The 23,934-nt window shown below is 41.5% G+C and overlaps 1 protein-coding gene across 2 annotated transcripts; it reads left to right on the top strand.

Annotated features, from left to right (window-relative positions):
• Window positions 1-1,196: 1,196 nt before the first annotated feature.
• LOC115141355 (uncharacterized) lies at window positions 1,197-22,448 on the top strand. Of its 2 annotated transcripts, XM_029680130.2 has the most exons (11): window positions 1,197-1,278; window positions 10,164-10,282; window positions 17,240-17,310; window positions 17,447-17,596; window positions 17,976-18,131; window positions 18,447-18,707; window positions 18,893-19,291; window positions 19,967-20,224; window positions 21,241-21,347; window positions 21,475-21,524; window positions 21,856-22,448. In XM_029680130.2, exons 3-11 carry the CDS (start codon window positions 17,253-17,255, stop codon window positions 21,884-21,886), a joined length of 1,470 nt encoding a protein of 489 aa, XP_029535990.1. In that variant the 5' UTR covers window positions 1,197-1,278; window positions 10,164-10,282; window positions 17,240-17,252; the 3' UTR covers window positions 21,887-22,448. The 2 variants fall into 2 exon arrangements, with proteins under 2 accessions (XP_029535990.1, XP_029535991.1); XM_029680131.2 differs by lacking the exon at window positions 10,164-10,282 and having other exon boundaries at window positions 1,223-1,278.
• The last annotated feature ends 1,486 nt before the right edge of the window (window positions 22,449-23,934 follow it).

The following is a 23,934-nucleotide window of genomic DNA, read 5'->3' on the forward strand; positions in this document are numbered from 1 at the left end:
ATTGAAAATGACTCAAGTAAAAGTGAAAGTCACCCAGTAAAACACTACTTGAGTAAAAGTCTAAAAGTATGAGGTTTGAAATATATTTAAAACCTCTAAAAGGTTAGCTGTCTAAGCTAACATATGGAATTGTTTTAAGATGGTCATACCATTGATCATTTAGAATTTTAGGACCCTTTTAGGTATCAAAAATTATTAGAATTTGTTTTATTTAATAAAATATTGAATTTGGCCTTTACTACTATAGCCCATAGAAACGCATTGAATAACACATTCATAAATGGCAAAAAATAAATATATTTGTTTTTTTGGACACATATTTAACCCCTTATTTTTCTTGGCACAAAACTACCTCCAAACTTCGTGACACTTGTGGGGGTCGTAGGGCAAAACGGAGAACACGATCGTGTTCGTTAGTCTCCCCTTTCCATAATAGTGTTTAAAGGCCAAACCGCTCGGACGCTCCACACGTTTTTGTGAGAAGACCAATTTTTGTGATGTTTCTGACAAACACGGATGTAGCTCGGCCACCTTCTACCGCAGATGTGGAAAGCCGACATAGGCAGACGCAGCTCATGCAAAAACGGAATATCTCTGCAGAAACTGATATCTCTTGCTTAAACTGACAGATTTTTTAATTGTTTTAATGTTTATTTTACTTAGATTGAAGCACGGGTGTTTAAGGATTAAGTGTCAAAAGTTGTTTGTTTTTTTATAAAAAAAGGAAACGTAATTGCTCAAATATACTTAAGTAACAAAAGTAAAAGTATTAATCATTTCATATTCCTTATATTAAGTGAACCAGACGGCACCATTATCTTGTTTTTTACATGTACGGATAACCAGGGGCACACTCCAATACTCAGACAATCCTTTACAAAAGAAGCGTGGTTAGTGTATGGTTAGTGAGTCCGCCAGATCAGAGGCAATAGAGATGACCAGGGATGTTGTCTCAATAAGTGCGTCAATTGGACCATTGTCCTGGTACTTTTGGGTGTCAGGGAAAATATAGTGAAGTAAAAGTAGTCAAAAATATAAATAGTAAAGTACAGATACCCCAAAAAACGACTTAAATATTTTTAATTAAGTACTTTACACCACTGTGTGTGTGTGTGTGTGTACACGTGTACACGTGTATGTAACACAGAAGGCACCAGTGAGAGGATAAGAGGGGACCATATAGTGCATTCTAGCTTCCTGTCTCCCTGTGTGTAACAGTGAGTACAGTTTGAGTGATGTCAGACGTGATCTCATCTCTGCACTGGGAGCATCAGACTGGTGAGTACAGCATTACTATATGTGTTTTTCACACTTACGATAAAGATGGATTTGTCAGACTGAGGATAATGTAGAAGCAAATTGTTATCTAGGGAAAAAAACAATAGTTAATTCACTGTGCTAGTACTAAGAATTGTAATAACATTGGACTAAAGGAATTATATAGCTATGGATGAGTGGTACCCAGAGCCATATACACTTTTATCAATCGTATATTCTCTGGTGGCACCTAATGGAGTTTGGAGAATTGACACAATGACAAAAAGACACGGCTTCTAATAATACGATGTTGGTGGAATCGTATGTGTTGCAGAGAGAGGTTTTAGAACAGCAACAAACAAACAAAAATGGACTTGTGAAATACCTGCCAATATTTCGCAATATGATCCTGACGTAACTGGAAACGAGTGTATGGTCTTTCCACTCACATGGCCATCTGTACCTGGACAATTGCCTGAGATACAGTACATGTATATATTGTTTTCAAGTGCAGGGGCTTAGATAGTTGTATGCTTTGTGTCCCGACCGTGACTGCTGGAACCATATATATCGGAAGATATAACGGATTATTAACAATAACGGGTTGAGTGTATGTAGGCTACATCCAACAGAAATGACACATGCAGGTTATGTAGAATATACTGTGTTTACAATCCCCTCAAAAAGGGGTTAACTCTTATTGGAACAGTGGTTAGCAGGTCTTGCCTACAGGCTGGAAGACCTAGGTTTGAGACCCACAAGGGGCATTACATTGTTGCCATTTGCAAAAATTGGTGTGATGTGGGATGTTGCCTTGGGGGCCGTCAGAGAGGGTATTGGGACAGTGAAGCGTGGGGACACGTTCTCCCGAAGGGAAGGGACTGTGTAACAAACCTTGCCTAGGTAGGCCTGTTACGATGCTAGGAGGATCCGTAAGGGATCTTACACTGTCGCCATTCCCTACAATAGTGAATTAAACCATTCTCACACCTTCTTTAGATGCTTCCAGAGTTGTAATGTAATAACGTGTTGAATACGGCCTTTTTCAGGCATGTTGATAGTATTGGCTGGCCAGATGCTATTTGGTGTAAATTGTATGATTGCTTTGAAGTCAGTGCTTTTGGTGTGAGTAAATGCACTAATGAGTGTGACTATTGTTCCGCCTACAGTGTATGCAGTGATGTCAACTTGCTGTATATCTACTCTGATTAGGTCGTATTCTAGCCTGGGCTCTCTGTGACAATAACAAGTGTGTTCGCAATAGCAGCATGGGATCGTAGTAACATTTGCATTGGGTATGCCATACATATCTGGTAAAACATGTACTTGTACTGTACCAATAGTGTAGCCTCGGTTTTTGTATAGTACTATCGAGTCATTATTACTGACCTCTTTTTAAGGCCTTTATTGTGAAGAAGGGAATTATTCTCCAGAAGTTACCTGTGTGCGTCCAGAGGGTGAAGAGAAGAGCCGGTGTTGATGTAACTCCTACTAGGCTGCGTTCTTGTGATCAGAGAACTAATACAAGATCGAGTATTTGACTTGTTGTAACCACGAGTCGCTTAATATAAAGACCCACAAGTCCTCTGGAGGAGATTGAATATAATATCCACCATCAAGAAATGAAGTTTACAACGGCACTGGAGTTTTGTAAATTTCGAAGTATTTGTAAGGTGTAATGTATATACACATATATGTACGTCTCAGTATTGCTGAGGGGCGTTTTCAAGTCCTGTCTATTGATGAGGGCCGAGGCCAAGGAAACAACAGCAACTGTGGCAAGAGAGACATGATACATTAACGTCTTTGAGTCATGTCCCACCCAAAGCTGTTTGAATTGTCTTTCTGGCAGTAGCACAGACTTTAGCTGCGGTCAAGTAGGAATTGGATACAGTTCACCAGTGGGTCCCTCCTTACATATCATTTGGGAAACAAGTAGCAGTGCTACAAAGTAGCAAGGATTCAAATCGAATTCAGTCACATATAGAAGCGTTGAGTAAAATTGGAATTGGATTGGAATTTCAGTTTCCTTCCCGATTTGGCTGAATTGAAATGGAATTGAGCCCAACCCCGAAGAGTAGTATTTTTCACTATCCTTTGGAAAAGAATGGTTAGGCCTGCTCGAGACGGTCCGCAAACTCAATCACTAAAAATGTTTATTTGACATGTTAAGGAACGTGAGGATGGTCATGTGAACGAACACAACATTATAGTCATGTGCCTGTCCAAGGTAATCACAATATGTCACTGTCACAGTCTTAAATGTGTGTTTCGTTCCAAATGGATGCCAGGAGAGGTCCGTCCCTGAGATCGATGTGATATTTCCAAGATATACATTTATACGATTGTTTACTAAAACTCAAATGAAAACGAAGCATTCATTGGATGGGTATATCATTCATTTAAATGTCCGTTGAACAACAGGAAACATCCCAGCTTGTGCTGATAACATTAAAAAGCAGTCAAAATGCTAGGTATTCAGTTGCAACGCGTACACAGTATCTACTACAATTGAATATTGAATAGCTATAATCCTGACAGATGATATTTAGTCAAGCTCAAAACACGTCAGTGGATTATAATTATGTAGTTATATATATATATATATATATATTATTGTAACACTTTATTTAAAGCTAATAAACTATTACTTGGTTGTAAATCATGATATGTCACTAATGAATGTATTTCTTAACATATATTTACACATTCCTGTAGTCAGATACAGTGTAGATCAAGAACAGAAAATGATGCACGTGTATTTACGTCATGGTCAACTAACTGCGTAACAATGAAGATAAGCAATTTAGGCAGACCTTAAAATTCATTATTATAAAATGTTTCGATAGAATACGATATTTAGAATAATCAAATTGGTGCAGTCTTCAGTCCAGGTGCATTTAACCCCAGGGCTGCAAATCCCAGCAAATGTAATTGTGAAAACGTCATTCACAATAGTATACTCAAACAGAGATGTACTTTTCATAAAGCACAATTTTTCAAATGGTGTACATTGTACTTGGATCTGCACATCACCTAGTGTAGTGAGTAAATGTACATAATTCAATGGATTTACGGTAGGACTTGATTGTGAATACATTCAATGCTATAGTATTCACCCCACATTTGAATCCAACACGTCGCCTAATCAGCACAGTATTCTACAAAGCCACACTATGCACCATTCAGATATTCTGATATTATTCAGATATTCTGTTTAGAATATTTTACTTGCATTTCATTGGTTTGGGCTCCTTGTATCTTATTTCTGGCCTAAGCTGCAGTGTTGTAAAGTATATTACACTAACACTAACCTATACTGGTTTCAGTCATTTGAAATTTGTGTAGTTTAATCTACTGGTGTAGTTTACTGTTACGACACGTACAGTATACTTGAGTACTGATGAACACTACTGACAACTATGGCCTATTAAAGGAATGGGTGGATGCCTATGAACACAAAAGTAAAGGAATACAGTCTTAACATACATATTTTGTTATGAAATATATCTATATTTGGTCCTCTCTTGCAGGTGCATTGAAACAATTGAGAACAGACATTCAGGCTGAGGCAGGTGCTTCCTTTGGTTAAAGTCACTCTAGAAATAATCTCATGTTTCCAATACTGTGCAAGCGAGGGATCATTTTTCATAATGAGATACAAGGATTCCCTCGTTCAGACTTTCATAAACATGACTAATTGCTCTTTCTTTCTTTCTTTCTCTCTCTCTCTCTCTCTCTCTCTCTCTCTCTCTCTCTCTCTCTCTGTTGATCAGTTTTCTCCATTCAAAGCAAGACTGAGATTTTGTGTTTGACATTTGGTCCTCCCTCTTGTAATTCCACTTGGGTTGTCGTTTTTAATTCCAGCAAACATACGTCAGCTTATGACAAGTTTTTCATGACAAAATATAATTTCACCTGATTCACAACAAGTGTTCAATGTGGTTTGCTAAAAATACCCCATGCTAAATTATTTTGGCAATTGTTTCATTACTATGATGTTTCAGTCATGTTTCAGTCATGTGACCTTTTCCTTCTTCACCTGCAGAGAGCTAAAAGCTCTCTAGGATATGTTCAAATACAGACAGTTAGACATGAATTGCCTTGATTTAAACACTTTACTGTGCACTTAACATACATCAAGTTGGAGTAAGTACATACATTGAGTTGGAGTAAGTACATACATTGAGTTGGAGTAAGTACATACATCGAGTTGGAGTAAGTACATACACCAAGTTGGAGTAAGTACATACACCGAGTTGGAGTAAGTACATACATTGAGTTGGAGTAAGTACATACACCGAGTTGGAGTAAGTACATACATTGAGTTGGAGTAAGTACATACATTGAGTTGGAGTAAGTACATACATTGAGTTGGAGTAAGTACATACATTGAGTTGGAGTAAGTACATACATTGAGTTGGAGTAAGTACATACACCAAGTTGGAGTAAGTACATACACCGAGTTGGAGTAAGTACATACACCGAGTTGGAGTAAGTACATACATTAAGTTGGAGTAAGTACATACATCAAGTTGGAGTAAGTACATACATTGAGTTGGAGTAAGTACATACATTGAGTTGGAGTAAGTACATACATTGAGTTGGAGTAAGTACATACATTAAGTTGGAGTAAGTACATACATTGAGTTGGAGTAAGTATATACATCGAGCTGGAGTAAGTACATACATTGAGTTGGAGTAAGTACATACATCGAGTTGGAGTAAGTACATACATTAAGTTGGAGTAAGTACATACATTGAGTTGGAGTAGGTATATACATTGAGTTGGAGTAAGTACATACATTGAGTTGGAGTAGGTATATACATTGAGTTGGAGTAAGTACATACATTGAGTTGGAGTAGGTATATACATTGAGTTGGAGTAAGTACATACATTGGGGTAAGTTGTTTTCAAGCAGGACACTTAGATAAAATGAATCATAACATTTTACGGCATGAAAACATCAAAGCATGCAGACCATGGGGATAGTAGAGAAAGAGAAAGGAAAAAGATAAACAGATAAACAAACTTTCTGGGCTAACGGAGGCAGTTACACAACACAGGGGTTTCAAAAGGCCTGGAACAAGTTTACCTGACATGAATTGTCTATGGCAAAAAAAGGTGTTTTCACAATCATTTCACAAAATGTCACATATCTGCTATTCTTAGCCTCTCTTCAACCCTGACATTTAACTGTTATTTCTTTAAACACAAGAAAACAACTGAGTTCATGTACGTATGATTGAAAGTGACAGAAAGCAAAGGGAACCGTGCCAGGTACCTCCCCATCTGTCTTGGTCACAGCTCTCTTCATGTCTCAGTTCGACTGCCTTCCGTATCAAATATGGAGATCCAGTGGTCTAATGGACCATCAAACACCCTATGAGTTAAAGAGAGAGAGATAGAGAGTGAGAGAGAGAGAGAGTGAGAGAGACCCAATCTATAGGAAAGAGGGGAACATCATAAGAAGAATCAGGGATGTCTCGAAAAACCAATCACCCCCTCTTTTATCCCTACCCCCCACACTATCTCTCATTCTCTTTTTCGGTAATGACTTTGTGTGGTGTGTGGCACAACACCTTCAAATCGCTAGGTCTCTGACTAAGGAGGGAGTCCTCACTTTCAGGTGTTTTCCACAGGAGATGTTTTGGTACATTTTTCATAACGTTTTCTCATTCCCATGCTTCATCAGCAAATATAACTACAACAAACTTTGAATGTTTGGGAATCTGAGACAACGTGTATTTCTATGGGTCAATGCATAACATATCTTACTGTATTTGAGCTTTGAACTGGTTTTGCAGTCTTTCACATTTTTTTGAGTGAGGAGGATGGTGTCCTTGAACCAGTATATTTCCGTCAGAGGTCCTACGCCTAACTTCTGTATTGATGCGTAGAGTGTTAGTAAAACCGCTATCAAGACCTTTATACATGCAGCATTCTAAAGTCCTACCGAAAGGCCCAAGTAGGTGATAATTCAGAGACCGGGAGTGCTCAAGCCTTTTTTCAGTTCATCTCAGAACAGAGCACGGCAGACAAAGAGAGCACGAAAGAAGGCAAACATCAGAGAGAGATGAGACGTGACTGACTTGTTTGTTTGGTGCTTGTTGTGGTTCTTGTCTCCAAACCACCTGAGCAGTGTTTCTCTAGTACAGGTAACTCTTCAGTTGAAAAATGGCCTAATTTGTAGTCAAACACACACATTTCATGGAGCTAGATAGAAAACAGGTTCTCGTTAGAAAACACTATGATAATTCTTGCCCACACTCAAATGTACAAACACATTGTGAACCTTTGTCAGATCAACATTTTTGTCCTTGCCAATGTGTTTCACTTAGAAGATGGTCTTGAACGGTTAGACAGTTTTTTTGTGTCATTTAGCAGACTCTCTTATCCAGAGTGACTTACAGGAGCAATTAGAGCTAAATGCTTTTACTCAAGGGCACATCGACAGAATTTTCACCTAATCGGCTCAGCGATTTGAACCAGCGATCTTTCAGTTACTGGCCCAACACTCTTAATCGCTAGGCTACCTGCCACCCATGTTCTCTTTCCCATAAAGACACCGTAAAGCCAACATACTATTGAAAAAAAACAATTGGATTGAACGTTGGATACTTTTTGTTGTTGACTTTTAGGCTGTCATGTCTTTACCAAGTCTTGAAATGCCTTTACATGGACAAGTTACGCGAGCACATCTCAAGTTTATCTCTAAACTTCAGCTCTAAGAGTTAGTTTCATATACAGTAACTTGTAATGCAGGTAGTTAGGGACACATAGATTAACAGGTGGTATATGGGGTTCTGGGGTTCTACTGTAATTTTGAGTGCACACATGATCCCACTTTCTGCAAAGCTATGTACTAAGGAGGGTATATACAGCATGGAGAGGCACATGTGAAGTGAACACAGGTGTTTCTTCACCCAAGACAACGGTTAGAACCTGCTAGGCTTTTTTTTAAAGCTATCAAATAGGGTACGCACTAGATTCAAGGGTGTTGCAATTGCTATGGGTTTTATATTGAACTTAGTAAAACATTCCATCATAGTTATAGAGTGAAACAGAAAAGTGCCATCAAGCTTCAATTCACTCTATTACATTTAGTACATTTTTTCAACTTTGAGGTAGCATCGATGAATGATTATGCATGACTCTTTGCAATGTTTTGTATTTGAAAGAACCTTTTTGTTATTGGTATATCATACTTGACCATTTGTGTCATTTATGTATTTCAGTTATCTCAACTCTTTCTTTTCGAAATTGTGCACAACAAAATTTGCCTAGTGGTGAATTTTACATAGCTTAATACATGAACCTAACTTGACATTGATTCACTAGAATAGATCATTGTTATTCTCAATGTGGAATGAGGTTCGTACTGATGGAGTATGTCCTCACACGGGGCACAAATTGTGTAATTGATGCTCCTCACACGGGGCACCAATTGGATAAGGTATGTTATGAATTACGCATTTTGAGTTATATACATGAGTTTGGAATCATTGTGAAGAGGATTGAAGTTATTTTATTATCTTGTAAACGTTTTGACTCTGGGTAGGAAATTGAATATCATTGTATACATTGTTCAATGTGTATGTCTGATTATGAGTAACAATAGCACGACTATATGGTCAATGTTAAATACGTAGCGTACTGGTACAGTCGCATCAAATCTGTGGGAACATTTAAAGATGCAATCTACAATAGTTCCTGCTGTTCAATGGTCATTTCAATTCATTACATAGTCTACGTTCAACTGCTCTTATTCATGTACCCAATCTTGTGACGTTACCGTGTTGCTTTACCAACAAAAAAACAATCAACCAAATCACATGAAATATGAATTCTTCTTTAAATGATTCACTTGTTCATGTGTGGAAATGTAGGCTACAAATCTGAGCATGTGTTTGTGGGATAATGATTACATTTCTTAAATAACCAAAAATGGTCTAATGGTGGTCATTAGAATAAGGATGGATTATGCGCTTTCAAAATGGATCCTGCTAAATATGGTGTTATCTTTTTCAAGGGTTCAGTACCACAGATTAATTGGCCAGGTCCATTTGTCTTTCAGTGGTCAGCTTTTTTGATGAAGCTTTATTAGAGCATTATTATAAGCTCTTAAATGTGATGCTTTGTTAAACTTTGTATATTTCAAAGGCCTACGAATCTGATTCAGGCCTATAATCGGTACACCTAGTTAAGCTTTTACTGCAGTGGGCTAAATCAGGGCCACACAGAGTGTTTCTGGGTAGTCTTGAACAAATCTACTTTGAAACAAAAGTACGCACATCACACACATGGTTATTATTATTTTTTTTTATTAATTATGAAATTATGAAAAATATGAATAACATAATTTGACTGCAGGAAAGGGCTACATATATATATATATATATATATATATATATATATATATATGTGTGATTCAATAAACATGTGCTGCAGGCACCCAGTTTCATGTAGTTTGGTTATCTACAATGAAACAAGAGAGATACGTATTTGTGTGTGTTTCTAGATTGCTTGTTTCTCTCTGCTGATTTATATTCTGTCTAATGTAGATGAAACCTGTGGCCGAGTAAAACATTTGTAATTTTATGGCCCGAGCGAAGCAATGTAAGGTGAACAACGACTGGCAGAAGTACATCAAATTGACTAACTATTGTTGACATGTGGGTTAGAATAATATTGATGATGATGATAACAACAATGAATATAATAATAATGGTTCAAATAATAACTATTATGTGGCCTATTTTGTTATTACCGGCTGTTACTGCGCTAAAACGCTAGCGAAAAATGTTGCTAACATAATCCACCCTTTCTTCAGCCAATTAAAAATATCACTGCTTTGGTCTTAATGCACTTGACCAATAACTGTACATTTCCTGATTCCTTTTAGACCAATCAGTAGTGAGGGAGGTGCAACAGGGTTTAAAAGCAAAGTTGTTTCTCTGAAAATCAACATTTCCGCCTGGCTCTTCATCATTGGCGAGGGACTCTCGATGCTATCCGCCAAACGTAAGTATAGAAAAGGATGTTAACTGAGATGCTAGATGTAATATGGTATAATAGCGCTCTATGATCATTGATTTGTGGTATCCCAATGTGAAAGTATTGATGTAATAACTCTATTAATCATTGTTATGACTGCTCGTAGAAGACCACAGAGTGTCTAAATCAGACAACTATATTTACAGAGAAAACATATGTGGGTTTCTTCTGCATTAGTGAATGCAGAATATTTGTCACAATTTATTGCACTTTCATCAAATGTTACACGCTAAGCGAATGCCCGCTTTGCATTCACAGTAAAGTAAAACCTGTTAACTTAACCTTAAAAAATTAGAATAAGAGAGGTAACAAGTGCGTTTCAGATAAATGTTGAAATGGCGGTCAACCCAATGCATTTGTCCACCGATGGATTTACCTGTCGTGCTACCCCGCTAAATAGACATTTCATGGTTTCATTGCCATTGTATTTTACCACGTTTCGCAGACATTTCATGATGACTTTTTAAATGTACTGTAAAGGCTCTCTCTGAGCTGATGCTCTCACACCGAAGGACACTCCTCTTTGCCTTAGGCCTATCTGGTCCCATTGAAATTCAAGCCCCTGGTTTACAGATGTGACATGGCTATACACACCTCACATACAAGTCATAAAGGTTCAACAATTCTACTCATATTACTTATACTGATAAGCTCTGTGGGGAAGAATGATTTAGTCCGATTTTACACTCCATCATATGTTTTGTACTGTGTACAATCAAATTGCAGGGATCAGTATCAGAGTTCCACTATCTTAAAATGGGAGACAATTCTGTAAGATTATTCCTTCACCTTTTTACATAGATGGATCCTGTCCTCCCTCCCCCTCCCTTCCCCTTCGCATCCCCCTCTCTCTTTTTGCTGTTTAACCTCCGCCCTGACCACAGACACGATCATCTGCTTTTCTGGGTTAACTGTTCAGGTGCGATCTCTCTCTCTCTCTATCTCTCTCTCTTCCTCTCTATCTCTCTCTCTTCCTCTCTCTCTATCACTCGTACTCTCTCTCTCTCTCCCTCTGTCTTGCTGTCCTCTGTCTTGCTCCCTCTATCGCTTCTATATAGCTCTATACTTCCTCTTCCTCCAGAACCTCGCTACTTGTCTCATATCCCACTGCCGTTACAACAGACAGATAAGTCTTACAAAGTTCAGAGGTGAGGAATGACCTACACAGATATTTCAAAACATATCTCAAAACATGTTTTATCTCATCATATTGTATTGTACTGTACTACAACAATTAACATAGGCCTAACAGCTGGCCTGAATTAAATAACATTTTAGTTACACAAACTACCGCCTGAAATCTCTATCTAACATTTATCTTAAAAACATGTAAAGTAATTTTTATAAAGAGAAAGGCAAAAGGGAGACACATTCCCCTGTCCTTTAGTAGAAGGAGATGAAGTAGAATGTTTAGGTGAGGTTGTCATGAAAAGAGATCGGAACGACGAAGGCCAAGATGAGTTTCGGCATCTTGACGAAGGCCGAAAAGTCTAAATGCCTCCAAGCTTTTTAGAATCTTTTTATGCCACTTAAATAAAGGCATTTTCATATTATGAAGAGTCAGGCTAATAAATAAAAAGGAAAACTCCAGCACATTGCTATTTTATTTTTATGGTTTCAATAAACCTTCATCTGGGTCTGTAACGACTGCATATATATATTTTTCCCCAGGCACCCGCTGATACTTATTTGGGTGCTTATCAGTGCATTCGGAAAGTATTCAGACCCCTTCACTTTTTCCAAATGTTGTTACATTGCAGCCTTATTCTAAAATGTATTCAATTAATTTCCCCTCAATCTACACACAATACCCCATAATGATAAAGTGAAAACAGGTTTTTAGAACATTTTGCAAATGTATAAAAAATACTTATTTACATAAGTATTCAGACCCTTTGCTATGAGAATTGAGCTCTGGTAAATCCTGTTTCCATTGATTATCTTTGAGATGTTTCTACAACTTGATTGGGGTCCACCTGTCGTAAATTCAGTTAATTGGACATGATTTGGAAAGGCACACACCTGTCCATATAAGGTCCCACATTTGACAGTGAGGTTGTCTGTAGAGATCCGAGACAGGATTGTGTCGTGGCACAGATCTGGGGAAGGTACCAAAAATGTTCTGTAGCATTCAAGGTCCCCAAGAACACAGTGGCCTCCATCATTCATTAAATGGAAGAAGTTTGGAACCACCAAGACTCTTCCTAGAGCTGGCTGCCTGGCCAAACTGAGCAATCGGGGGAGAAGGGCCTTGGTTAGGGAGGTGACCAAGAACCAGGTGGTCACTCTGACAGAGCTCCAGAGTTGCTCTATGGAGATGGGAGAACCTTCCAGAACGAAAACCATCTCTGCAGCACTCCACCAATCAGGCCTTAATGGTAGAGTGGCCAGACGGAAGCCACTCCTCAGTAAAAGGCAGCCCGCTTGAAGTTTGTTAAAAGGGATGTGAAGGACTCTCAGACAAGATTCTCTGGTCTGATGAAACCAAGATTGAACTCTTTGGCCTGAATGCCAAACGTCACGTCTGGAGGAAACCTGGCACCATCCCTACAGAATCATAGGGGCAGCAGGTAGCCTAGTGGTTAGAGTGTTGGACTTGTAACCGAAAGGTTGCAAGAGCGAATCCCTGTGCTGACAAGGTAAAAATCTGTCATTCTGCCCCTGAACAAGGCAGTTAACCCACTGTTCCTAGGCCGTCATTGAAAATAAGAATTTGTTCTTAACTGACTTGCCAAGTTAAATAAAGTAAAAATAAAATCATGCTATGCGGATGTTTTTCAGCGGCAGGGACTGGGAGAATAGTCAGGATCGAGGGAAAGATCAACAGAGCAAAGTACAGAGAAATCCTTGATGAAAACCTGCTCCAGAGCACTCAGGACCTCAGACTGCTTCACCTTCCAACAGGACAACACTAAGCACACAGCCAAGACAATGCAGGAGTGGCTTCAGCTAGAGTCCAGACTTGAACCCGATCGAACATCTCTGGAGATGCCTGAAAATAGCTGTGCAGCGGCGCTCCCCATCCACCCTGACAGATCTGCAGAGAGGAATGGGAGAAACTTTGCAAACTGGAGCATGCGCAGACCAGCTGGCTGGTGTGTTTACGGACATATTCAATCAATCCTTATCCCAGTCTGCTGTTCCCACATGCTTCAAGAGGGCCACCATTGTTCCTGTTCCCAAGAAAGCTAATGTAACTGAGCTAAACGACTACCGCCCCGTAGCACTCACTTCCGTCATCATGAAGTACTTTGAGACTAGTCAAGGACCATATCACCTCCACCCTACCTGACACCCTAGACCCACTCCAATTTGTTTACCGCCCAGATAGGTCCACAGACGATGCAATCTCAACCACACTGCACACTGCCCTAACCCATCTGGACAAGAGGAATACCTATGTCAGAATGATGTTCATCGACTACAGCTCGGCATTTAACACCATAGTGCCCTCCAAGCTCGTCATCAAGCTCGAGACCCTGGGTCTCGACCCCGCCCTGTGCAACTGGGTACTGGACTTCCTGACGGGCCGCCCCCAGGTGTTGAGGGTAGGTAACAACATCTCCACCCCGCTGATCCTCAACACTGGGGCCCCACAAGGGTGCATCTGAGCCCTCTCCTGTACTCCCTGTTCACCCACGACTGCGTGGCCACGCACGCCTCCAACTCAATCATCAAGTTTGCGGACGACACAACAGTGGTAGGCTTGATTACCAACAACGACGAGACGGCCTACAGGGAGGAGAGGGCCCTCGGAGTGTGGTGTCAGGAAAATAACCTCACACTCAACATCAACAAAACTAAGGACATGATTGTGGACTTCAGGAAACAGCAGAGGGAACACCCCCCTATCCACATCGATGGGACAGTAGTGGAGAGGGTAGTAAGTTTTAAGTTCCTCGACGTACACATCACAGACAAACTGAATTGGTCCACCCACACAGACAGCATCGTGAAGAAGGCGCAGCAGCGCCTCTTCAACCTCAGGAGGCTGAAGAAATTCGGCTTGTCACCAAAAGCACTCACAAACTTCTACAGATGCACAATCGAGAGCATCCTGTCGGGCTGTATCACCGCCTGGTACGGCAACTGCTCCGTCCACAACCGCAGGGCTATCCAGAGGGTAGTGAGGTCTGCACAACGCATCACCGGGGGCAAACTACCTGCCCTCCAGGACACCTACACCACCCGATGTCACAGGAAGGCCATAAAGATCATCAAGGACAACAACCACCCGAGCCACTGCCTGTTCACCCCGCTATCATCCAGAAGGCGAGGTCAGTACAGGTGCATCAAAGCTGGGACCGAGAGACTGAAAAACAGCTTCTATCTCAAGGCCATCAGACTGTTAAACAGCCACCACTAACATTGAGTGGCTGCTGCCAACACACTGACTCAACTCCAGCCACTTTAATAATGTGAATTGATGGGAATTGATGGAAAATATATCACTAGCCACTTTAAACAATGCTACTTAGTATAATGTTTACATACCCTACATTATTCATCTCATATGTATACGTATATACTGTACTCTATATAATCTACTGCATCTTTATGTAATACATGTATCACTAGCCACTTTAAACTATGCCACTTTGTTTACATACTCATCTCATATGTATATACTGTACTTGATACCATCTACTGCATCTTGCCTATGCCGCTCTGTACCATCACTCATTCATATATCTTTATGTACATATTCTTTATCCCTTTACACTTGTGTGTATAAGGTAGTAGTTTTGGAATTGTTAGTTAGATTACTAGTTGGTTATTACTGCACGGTCGGAACTAGAAGCACAAGCATTTCGCTACACTCGCATTAACATCTGCTAACCGTGTGTATGTGACCATTAACATCTGCTAACCGTGTGTATGTGACAAATAACATTTGATTTGATTTGGACTCCTCAATTACAGGCGTGCCAAGCTTGTAGTATAATTCCCAAGAAGACTTGAGGCTGTAATCACTGCCAAAGGTTCTTCAACAAAGTACTGAGTAAAGGGTCTGAATACTTATGTAAATGTGATGTTTTATTTTATTTTTTATTTTTTTGCATAAATGTCTAATAACCTGTGTTTGCTTTTTCATTATGGGGTATTGTGTGTAGATTGATGTGGGGAAAAAACAATGGAATCTTTTTTAAAACAAGGCTGTGACGTAACAAAATGTGGAAAAAGTCAAGGGATCTGAATACTTTCCGAATGCACTGTATATTAGTCCTATTTCACATGTGTGAATTCTTTTTTTTGTGTATCCCAACTTCCCCTGAGACACCCTCAGAGAGTGGGGTCACGGCCAGGGTCTGCCGTTGTCAACAGCCACCCTGGATCAATTAGGGTTAGGTGCCTGGCTCAAGGCCACATCGACAGATTTTCCACATTGTCGACTCAGGGATTCGATCTAGCAATCTTTCGGTTATTGGCTCAACGCTCTTATCGCTAGGCTACCTGCCGCCCATATGGTAGCACTTACCCTGGTAGCAGGTTCCTTTTCTAACACACTATAAAGAGTACCTTGATCCTTGATTTTTATTTGACCGAGATAACAATCTACTACTAGTATATTGTTGTGTAGTTCTCCCCAGTAGACACCCTTCTGTCTTCTCCACGGTAACGGTGGATAACATGCCAGCGCACGGCAGTTATAACTGTGTTTTATTAATGCACATATTTGTAGTCTGGTGGAGTAATTCTACATTGTTTACATTCAGTAGATCATGACAATCCCCTAATGTGAAATTGTTTGCAGCCTAGTTGACACAACACACGATACAGTTGAAACCTGATGAGCACTTTGGATGTGATTATATTACGTTCTTTAAATTGCTCCTGACAACTCTATGCTACCTTTAAGTGCACATCCCTGTCATGACAGCCCGAACTGTTACATTCATCAGGAGCTGACTGTACTCTGTTCACACACAGGTTAAAGCATTGAGATGAAAAGAGAGAAAAGAGTGCAGAATGCTTCAGACAAAAACTGTGACAGTACCCACAACACACCTACGACTAAAAAACACACACACACACACACACACACACACACACACACACACACACACACACACACAAACACACACACACACACACACACACACACACACACGCATGCATGAACACACGACACAGAAAACAAAATAAACAACTACCATAGACCACACTCCCAGTGTACGACTGCCATTGTGGTCTTTTTTTTCTTCCATCAAGCGTGGAGAAATCCGCCTTTCGTGGAATAGAGGAGGAAGGGAGGGGGTGTGTGAGTGAGTGAGCGGGGAGGAGAGGAGGTGAGGATATGGATACGAATCTACACTTCGTGAAATCAGGGTCCACCACAGCCTCAGCATTCGCCCCCTCTCTCTTCTCCCCCATCCCTCTCTCAACCAAAGCCCACCACAAAGCTACTGCTTCTCTCCCTCCACCTTTCTTCGTTCTTCCTCTTCTTTTTGTCTGTCTCTCAACTTCTCTAAATCAGAGACCACCACAAACCCCATCCTTTCTCTCTCTTTTTTTTTTACTCTGACAACAAGAATCACTGTCATGTGAATGGGAATCAGTCAGGGTTAATGTACTCCAATTTCAGTGAAGTAAATGAAATCAATTTAATGTGAATCAGTGAATTTATCTAAATGCGTGTGTTTTAAATGGGTAAAAGATGGCGTTTACAGTACATGACAAAAGGGAGGAACAGAAATTGGGTCTCTTCAGTGACAGTTTTTGCTGACATCAAAATACCGTCATACTGTAGGATATAAAAAGTATAGCTAGATGTTATTGTTTAACCTTTTATATTCCAAGAAGAAGCGCTACTACTTGATGTGAACTGTTGATTTGTTTCCACAGTATTTGATCTTGGGTGACAGGAAATACATGACTATAGCAAGTCGCCTTATTCAGCGTTTGTTTGCTCTTTGTTTTCAGGAGAAGCTACAAAATGAATTATGTTTCTGGATTCCTTTCAATCGTTATTGCTTTGTTCATCTCTTCAACAGGTAAGAGAGAATTTTCTGAGAGTGTTTATACTCTATGTTATATCATATAGCAACAGATACATTTCTGTAAAGGTAACTTACTATTGGACGTAAAGTATATATATATATATATCTTGCCTTCTGTGTTCTCCCTCAGGGGCTGAAGATGTGGTGTATAGTCAGGTGGGAGGGACGGTCACACTCCCCATATTGAAGTGGGGTTCAGAAAAGGTGACGGTACAATGGTACTTTGGGATGGACCAAAAATCTTTGATATTCCGCAACGCCCAGGGTCGAGAGACAATAGGTGAGTGAGATTAGTGCTAGAGGGTATCCAGCTTTAATCAAGCGTGACCTTTTTTTTTTGAGCCAGAAACATATTGAGCTAAACAGTATTTGGTAGTTGGCTTTTTTTTAACCTGATTTTGACTAGCTTACAATTTGAGGGTTGCTGGCAAACAGAATATCAGGTGCCTACTACTGTTGTTCTCTTGAGCACTTAACCCTTGACCTGCTCAGGGTTACTGCTCTGCCTCTGCAGGTAGCCCTCTGCTGCTTCCACGGTCTCATATGTTTGTGTGGTGTCCAGGTGGGTTGGGAATAATATAAGACAGCAAGAAGACACATTTCTCATTCACACTACTACTACTATTACTACTATTAATCACTTGATTATTGACATGCAGATCCAGAGTGGAAAGACAGGCTGTCTCTGTCCAAGACGGACTTCTCCCTGATCATCAACAAAATCAGACTGGAGGACTTCAAATCCTTCAAATGTGAACTGAAAGATTTCTGGCCAACACAAAGGACCTCAGTCACCACATTCAGACTGTCCCATGGTAAGTGCAGAGTGATAGAGAGAAGGGATTTCTGTCTAATGTTTGTTATGAGAAAGATGAGGAAGGAAATAGGGACATTGTGTTCTGTCACCATCATGTGGGTGAAACAAGTACTGCACACGCATGTATACAAATGTACCTTTGTTTACCCCTCCTCTGTCTCTCTCTCTCCCTCTCTCTATCTCTCTCTCTCTCTCTCTCACTCTCTCTCTCTCTCTTTCTTTGCTCTCTCTCTCTCTCTCTCTCTCTCTCTCTGTCTCTCTGTCTCTCTCTGTCTCTCTCTATTTCTCTCTCTCTCCATCTCTCCTCTCTCAGTGAGTGTACAGCCAGTCTCTCCCCTGTTGGCTGGGAAGAATCTTAATCTGAATTGTGACATAAAGGAAATATTTGAGGGGACACAGAGAAGATGGCTTAGTCCCCAGAAACAGGACCTGAACAAGGACAAGCGTGCCCAGATTGGAAATAACGGGGGCCTGACAGTAATGAATGTCACTGGCCAAGACAATGGAGAGTGGACCTGTGTGGTGACATACCAGGGCAGGGAAGCCTATGCCAACACCCCTGTTACTGTAATAGGTAAGTGTTAAGTTGTATGGTCTTCTAGATTATGGTTTATGGTCTTCTAGATTAAATCATTTCCCCTCAAGAGGTAAAATGTCTTCAGACTGAGGTTAAACTGCCCCTTTCCTATCTCTGTCTCTCATTCTCTCTCCTCTCTCTCTTGCTCTCTCTCACTCTCTCAATCTCTCTCCCCTTCTCAGACCTCTCCCCTGCTCATCCACAGCCTATCTACACCTCTGTCTCCTCCCTCTCTCTTCTCCATCTGCCATGTTTCTTTTCCATTCCGCTTCCTCTATCCTGGTCAGACAGCCAGGAGAAGAGCATCCAGGGAGGCAGCTGGACCTTTACCCCAAGCCCAGCGGCAGGCTCCCTCACTGGGGTCGTCCAGACCCTCGTCAACCTCTCCCCGGGGCCTCCATTAGCCTGGGTGGCCAATCAGAAGAGAGGGCTGGATGTCTCAGCCCTGCAGAGGAAAAATATAAACCTCTCCCTGTCAAAGAAAGGGGTGACAGAGGGGGACAGAGGCGACTACACCTGCGCTGTGGAGTTCCAGAGGGACGACACCCTGAAGAGAAAAATGCGTGTGGAGGTGCTACAGGGTAAGTCAAGCTTTGTGGCAGTCCCGAGAAAATGTCCTTCTCCTTCCTTCCTACCTTCTTTACTTCCTAACTTTGTCGCTACCTTCCTTCCTCCTTCCTTTTAACTCTTCCCTTACTTATTTCCCCCTTCTTTCTGCCTACAAAAGTGAGGAGTGACGAATCACTTTGATTTTGTCAGCGCTCAATTGTACAATCAGTACCACCCGACATCTCTCTAACCTTCCCTTCTTCCCTCTCTATCCCTCTTTCCCTCTTTCTCCCTTCATTGTCATTCAAACCCGCCAGACCATCGTCATGGCAATGCAACTCCCTCTTTCTATGCTTCTGTTTATTGCACCCAGACAGTTTTCTCATCTCCTTCTGTCGTTCATTGGGAACAGTCTGTCCCCGGTGTATTGTGTCCTGTGTCTAATTCATTGGATAATACACTTGTCTGGCTCCACTTGTTTTAATAGTGTATAATGAGGTTTCTCTCTGCCAGGATAATATGCCAGCTGGATGGATACTAACAAAAAAAAAGTGTTTCTCCACGTTTTTGTAAAAAAAAGAAAAAAATGTTTTGTCTGTCTCTGCCTTTTTATCACATCAAAAAGGTGAATTTTCTTTCGTTCTCACTCTCACTCTCTCTCTCTCTCTCTCTCTCTCTCTCTCTCTTGCTCTCTCTCTCCTGTCTAGTGTTTACCTCTCCAGGTCCAGTGGCCTTTTTAGGTCAGGAGGTCAACCTCACCTGTACCCTGGGCCAGCCTCTGACCTCTGACCTGGAAGTGAAATGGATCCCACCACATCACTCCTCCCTCCTCCCTTTAGACTCCTCCCCCCACCCCACCCTTCTCACCATCCCCGAAGCGACGTATGGAAATGGTGGGAGGTGGAGGTGTGAATTGTGGAGGAACAAAACCAAGCTGACATCAGTGGAGATCACTCTGAAGATAGGTGAGAAAGGAGAAACAGGAAGTGACATGGTCAGGATGTGGTTAGGGTGTGTGGTGAGTGTGTGTGTAGGTTAGGTTGTACCTATTGAGGTTAGGGTGAAATTAGCCTCACTGGCCAGTGGCCATGCTTACTGCAGCACTTTAAACAGTATAGTACCACAGTACTACTACAGTAATTAAGTACAATGTACTTATAGCAGACAGTACTATAAGCCTGTAAAGAAGGAAGCTCTGATGTGTGCTTTGCACACCTACCTTACGGGTATGCTATTCAGTGTGTGAATATGAGCATAGAGGTATATTTCAGTAAAGCCTACCCAGAAATACAATATATCACTTTTTTTAAATTATAATATTATTATTGAAAACCACATACTGTCATACGTTAATACTTCTTTATTGGTTTGATAGGCTGTAAAGTTATCAGTGTAAATGTAAAGTTATCAGTGTAAATGTAAAGTAATCTGGGGTAAATGTAAAGTTATCTTTATTTTATTTTTTACCTTTATTTAACTAGGCAAGTCAGTTAAGAACCAATTCTTATTATCAATGATGGCCTAGGAACGGTGGGTTAGGAACAGATTTGTACCTTGTCAGCTCGGGAGGTTTGAACTTGCAACCTTCCGGTTACTAGTCCAACTCTCTAACCACTAGGCTACCCTGCCGACCCAACTGGGGTAAATGTAAAGTTATCTGGGGTAAATGTAAAGTTATCTGGGGTAAATTTAAAGAAATCTGAGGTAAATGTAAAGTTATCAGTGTAAATGTAAAGTTATCTGGGGTAAATGTAAAGTTATCTGGGGTAAATGTAAAGTTATCTGGGGTAAATGTAAAGTTATCTGGGGTAAATGTAAAGTTATCTGGGGTAAATGTAAAGTTATCTGGGGTAAATTTAAAGAAATCTGAGGTAAATGTAAAGTTATCAGTGTAATGTAAAGTTATCAGTGTAAATGTAAAGTTATCAGTGTAGAACTTGCATACTGATTCTGTTTCTCTTGATGTTGTTCTGATGGACAGAGCGAGTCCCCATGGACGTGTGGCTGTTGGTCACCATCTGTGCCGCAGCCATCATCTTCGTCCTCCTCCTCATCCTCACTGTCATCCTCATCCGACGCCACAGACAGGTACAGTTTGGTGATTTAATCAGATATTTATTTTACCATAAAAATGTACTCACTATCTCTTACATTTTGCTGTGTCTTGTTGGTAGTGTTACTGAGCTTTCCTGTGTGTGTTTCTGTCGGTTTTCAGCGGGTGATGATGCCCAGACGTGGCAAACGCAGATTCTGCAACTGCCAAGAGTGAGTGTAATTTCCTGCGCACACACACACACGCACGCACGCACGCACGCACGCACGCTCACACACGCACGCACGCTCACACACACACACACACACACATACACATACACATACACACGCACGCACGCGCGCTCACACACACACACACACACACGCACATACATACACACATACACACGCGCGTGTTCAAGGTAGAAGCCTAAACTATTTTGCCTCTCTTGCCAACTACATTTTGTTGCCTTGGGCTATCTGTTGCATCTCCCATATTTGAGAAATACTGTGTGAGAATGGTTATTTACAGTGCTAACCATTCTGTTTCCCTTTGTTACAGCCCCAAACCAAAAGGATTCTACAGAAACTAGAGATATTGTACAGACCGGAACCCCTGTCAATGGACAATGTGTCTACTGTTTTGTCTTAGCTCTTCTATTCTGATAAAAAGAAACACCAAAAGGACAAAATAAGCAAGAAAGAAGATGTTTTCATGTGATATTGATCATAGATTTCACAAGTGTATATTGTCATGCTTTATGACCTATGATTGAGCTACAATTGAACAAATACTGTATATAAATATGTATAGCTACTGTCACTTTTGTATTACTGTACACTGTATTACTGTTCCATGACATAGACTGACCAGGTTAATCCAGGTGAAAGCTATGTCACTTGTTAAATTCACCATGGGTTGTGTGCGTGTGCCATTCAGATGCTGAATGGGCAAGACACAAAATGTAAGTGTCTTTGAACGGGGTACTTGTAGTAGGTGCCAGGCGCACCGGTTTGTGTCAAGAACTGCAACACTCCTGGGGTTTACACGGTCAACAGTTTCCTGTGTGTATCGCAGTGAAGGCTACTCAGAGGAGGAAGGGGAGGACCATCCTCCTGAGTGAATGCCCTAAAAATAAAAATAGTGAAACATAATTTTAAAAAATCCTTTTTAGATAAAACTATACTACATTTACATTTACATTTAAGTCATTTAGCAGACGCTCTTATCCAGAGCGACTTACAAATTGGTGCATTCACCTTATGACATCCAGTGGAGCAGCCACTTTACAATAGTGCATCTAAATCTTTTAAGGGGGGGGTGAGAAGGATTACTTTATCCTATCCTAGGTATTCCTTAAAGAGGTGGGGTTTCAGGTGTCTCCGGAAGGTGGTGATTGACTCCGCTGTCCTGGCGTCGTGAGGGAGTTTGTTCCACCATTGGGGGGCCAGAGCAGCGAACAGTTTTGACTGGGCTGAGCGGGAACTGTACTTCCTCAGTGGTAGGGAGGCGAGCAGGCCAGAGGTGGATGAACGCAGTGCCCTTGTTTGGGTGTAGGGCCTGATCAGAGCCTGGAGGTACTGAGGTGCCGTTCCCCTCACAGCTCCGTAGGCAAGCACCATGGTCTTGTAGCGGATGCGAGCTTCAACTGGAAGCCAGTGGAGAGAGCGGAGGAGCGGGGTGACGTGAGAGAACTTGGGAAGGTTGAACACCAGACGGGCTGCGGCGTTCTGGATGAGTTGTAGGGGTTTAATGGCACAGGCAGGGAGCCCAGCCAACAGCGAGTTGCAGTAATCCAGACGGAGATGACAAGTGCCTGGATTAGGACCTGCGCCGCTTCCTGTGTGAGGCAGGGTCGTACTCTGCGGATGTTGTAGAGCATGAACCTACAGGAACGGGCCACCGCCTTGATGTTAGTTGAGAACGACAGGGTGTTGTCCAGGATCACGCCAAGGTTCTTAGCGCTCTGGGAGGAGGACACAGTGGAGTTGTCAACCGTGATGGCGAGATCATGGAACGGGCAGTCCTTCCCCGGGAGGAAGAGCAGCTCCGTCTTGCCGAGGTTCAGCTTGAGGTGGTGATCCGTCATCCACACTGATATGTCTGCCAGACATGCAGAGATGCGATTCGCCACCTGGTCATCAGAAGGGGGAAAGGATAAGATTAATTGTGTGTCGTCTGCATAGCAATGATAGGAGAGACCATGTGAGGTTATGACAGAGCCAAGTGACTTGGTGTATAGCGAGAATAGGAGAGGGCCTAGAACAGAGCCCTGGGGGACACCAGTGGTGAGAGCACGTGGTGAGGAGACGGATTCTCGCCACGCCACCTGGTAGGAGCGACCTGTCAGGTAGGACGCAATCCAAGCATGGGCCGCGCCGGAGATGCCCAACTCGGAGAGGGTGGAGAGGAGGATCTGATGGTTCACAGTAAATATACAGTAAATATATTCACGTCACCAAATAGTTGATTAAAACACACTGTTCTGAAAGGAAAGTGTACAGTCGCCTCAGCAGCACTCTGTAGGTTAGCACCATGGTGTAGCCGGAGGACAGCTTCTGTCTTCCTTTGTTTTTTTCGCCTGGTCACAGACAGCTGATGTGTTGTGCACTGAAGTCCACAAGCGAAGGGGAGGAGAGC

The sequence above is a fragment of the Oncorhynchus nerka genome, linkage group LG14 (genome assembly GCF_034236695.1).
Source record: "Oncorhynchus nerka isolate Pitt River linkage group LG14, Oner_Uvic_2.0, whole genome shotgun sequence".
Taxonomy (NCBI): domain Eukaryota; kingdom Metazoa; phylum Chordata; class Actinopteri; order Salmoniformes; family Salmonidae; genus Oncorhynchus; species Oncorhynchus nerka.

Bases quoted from the DNA above. Each gene is read 5' to 3' on its own strand.
- LOC115141355 (XM_029680130.2), top strand. From the start codon at position 17,253: ATGAATTATGTTTCTGGATTCCTTTCAATCGTTATTGCTTTGTTCATC. The intron at 21,348-21,474 runs GTACAGTTTGGT...GTCGGTTTTCAG, and splicing joins TCATCCGACGCCACAGACAG to CGGGTGATGATGCCCAGACG. The intron at 21,525-21,855 runs GTGAGTGTAATT...CCTTTGTTACAG, and splicing joins AGATTCTGCAACTGCCAAGA to CCCCAAACCAAAAGGATTCT.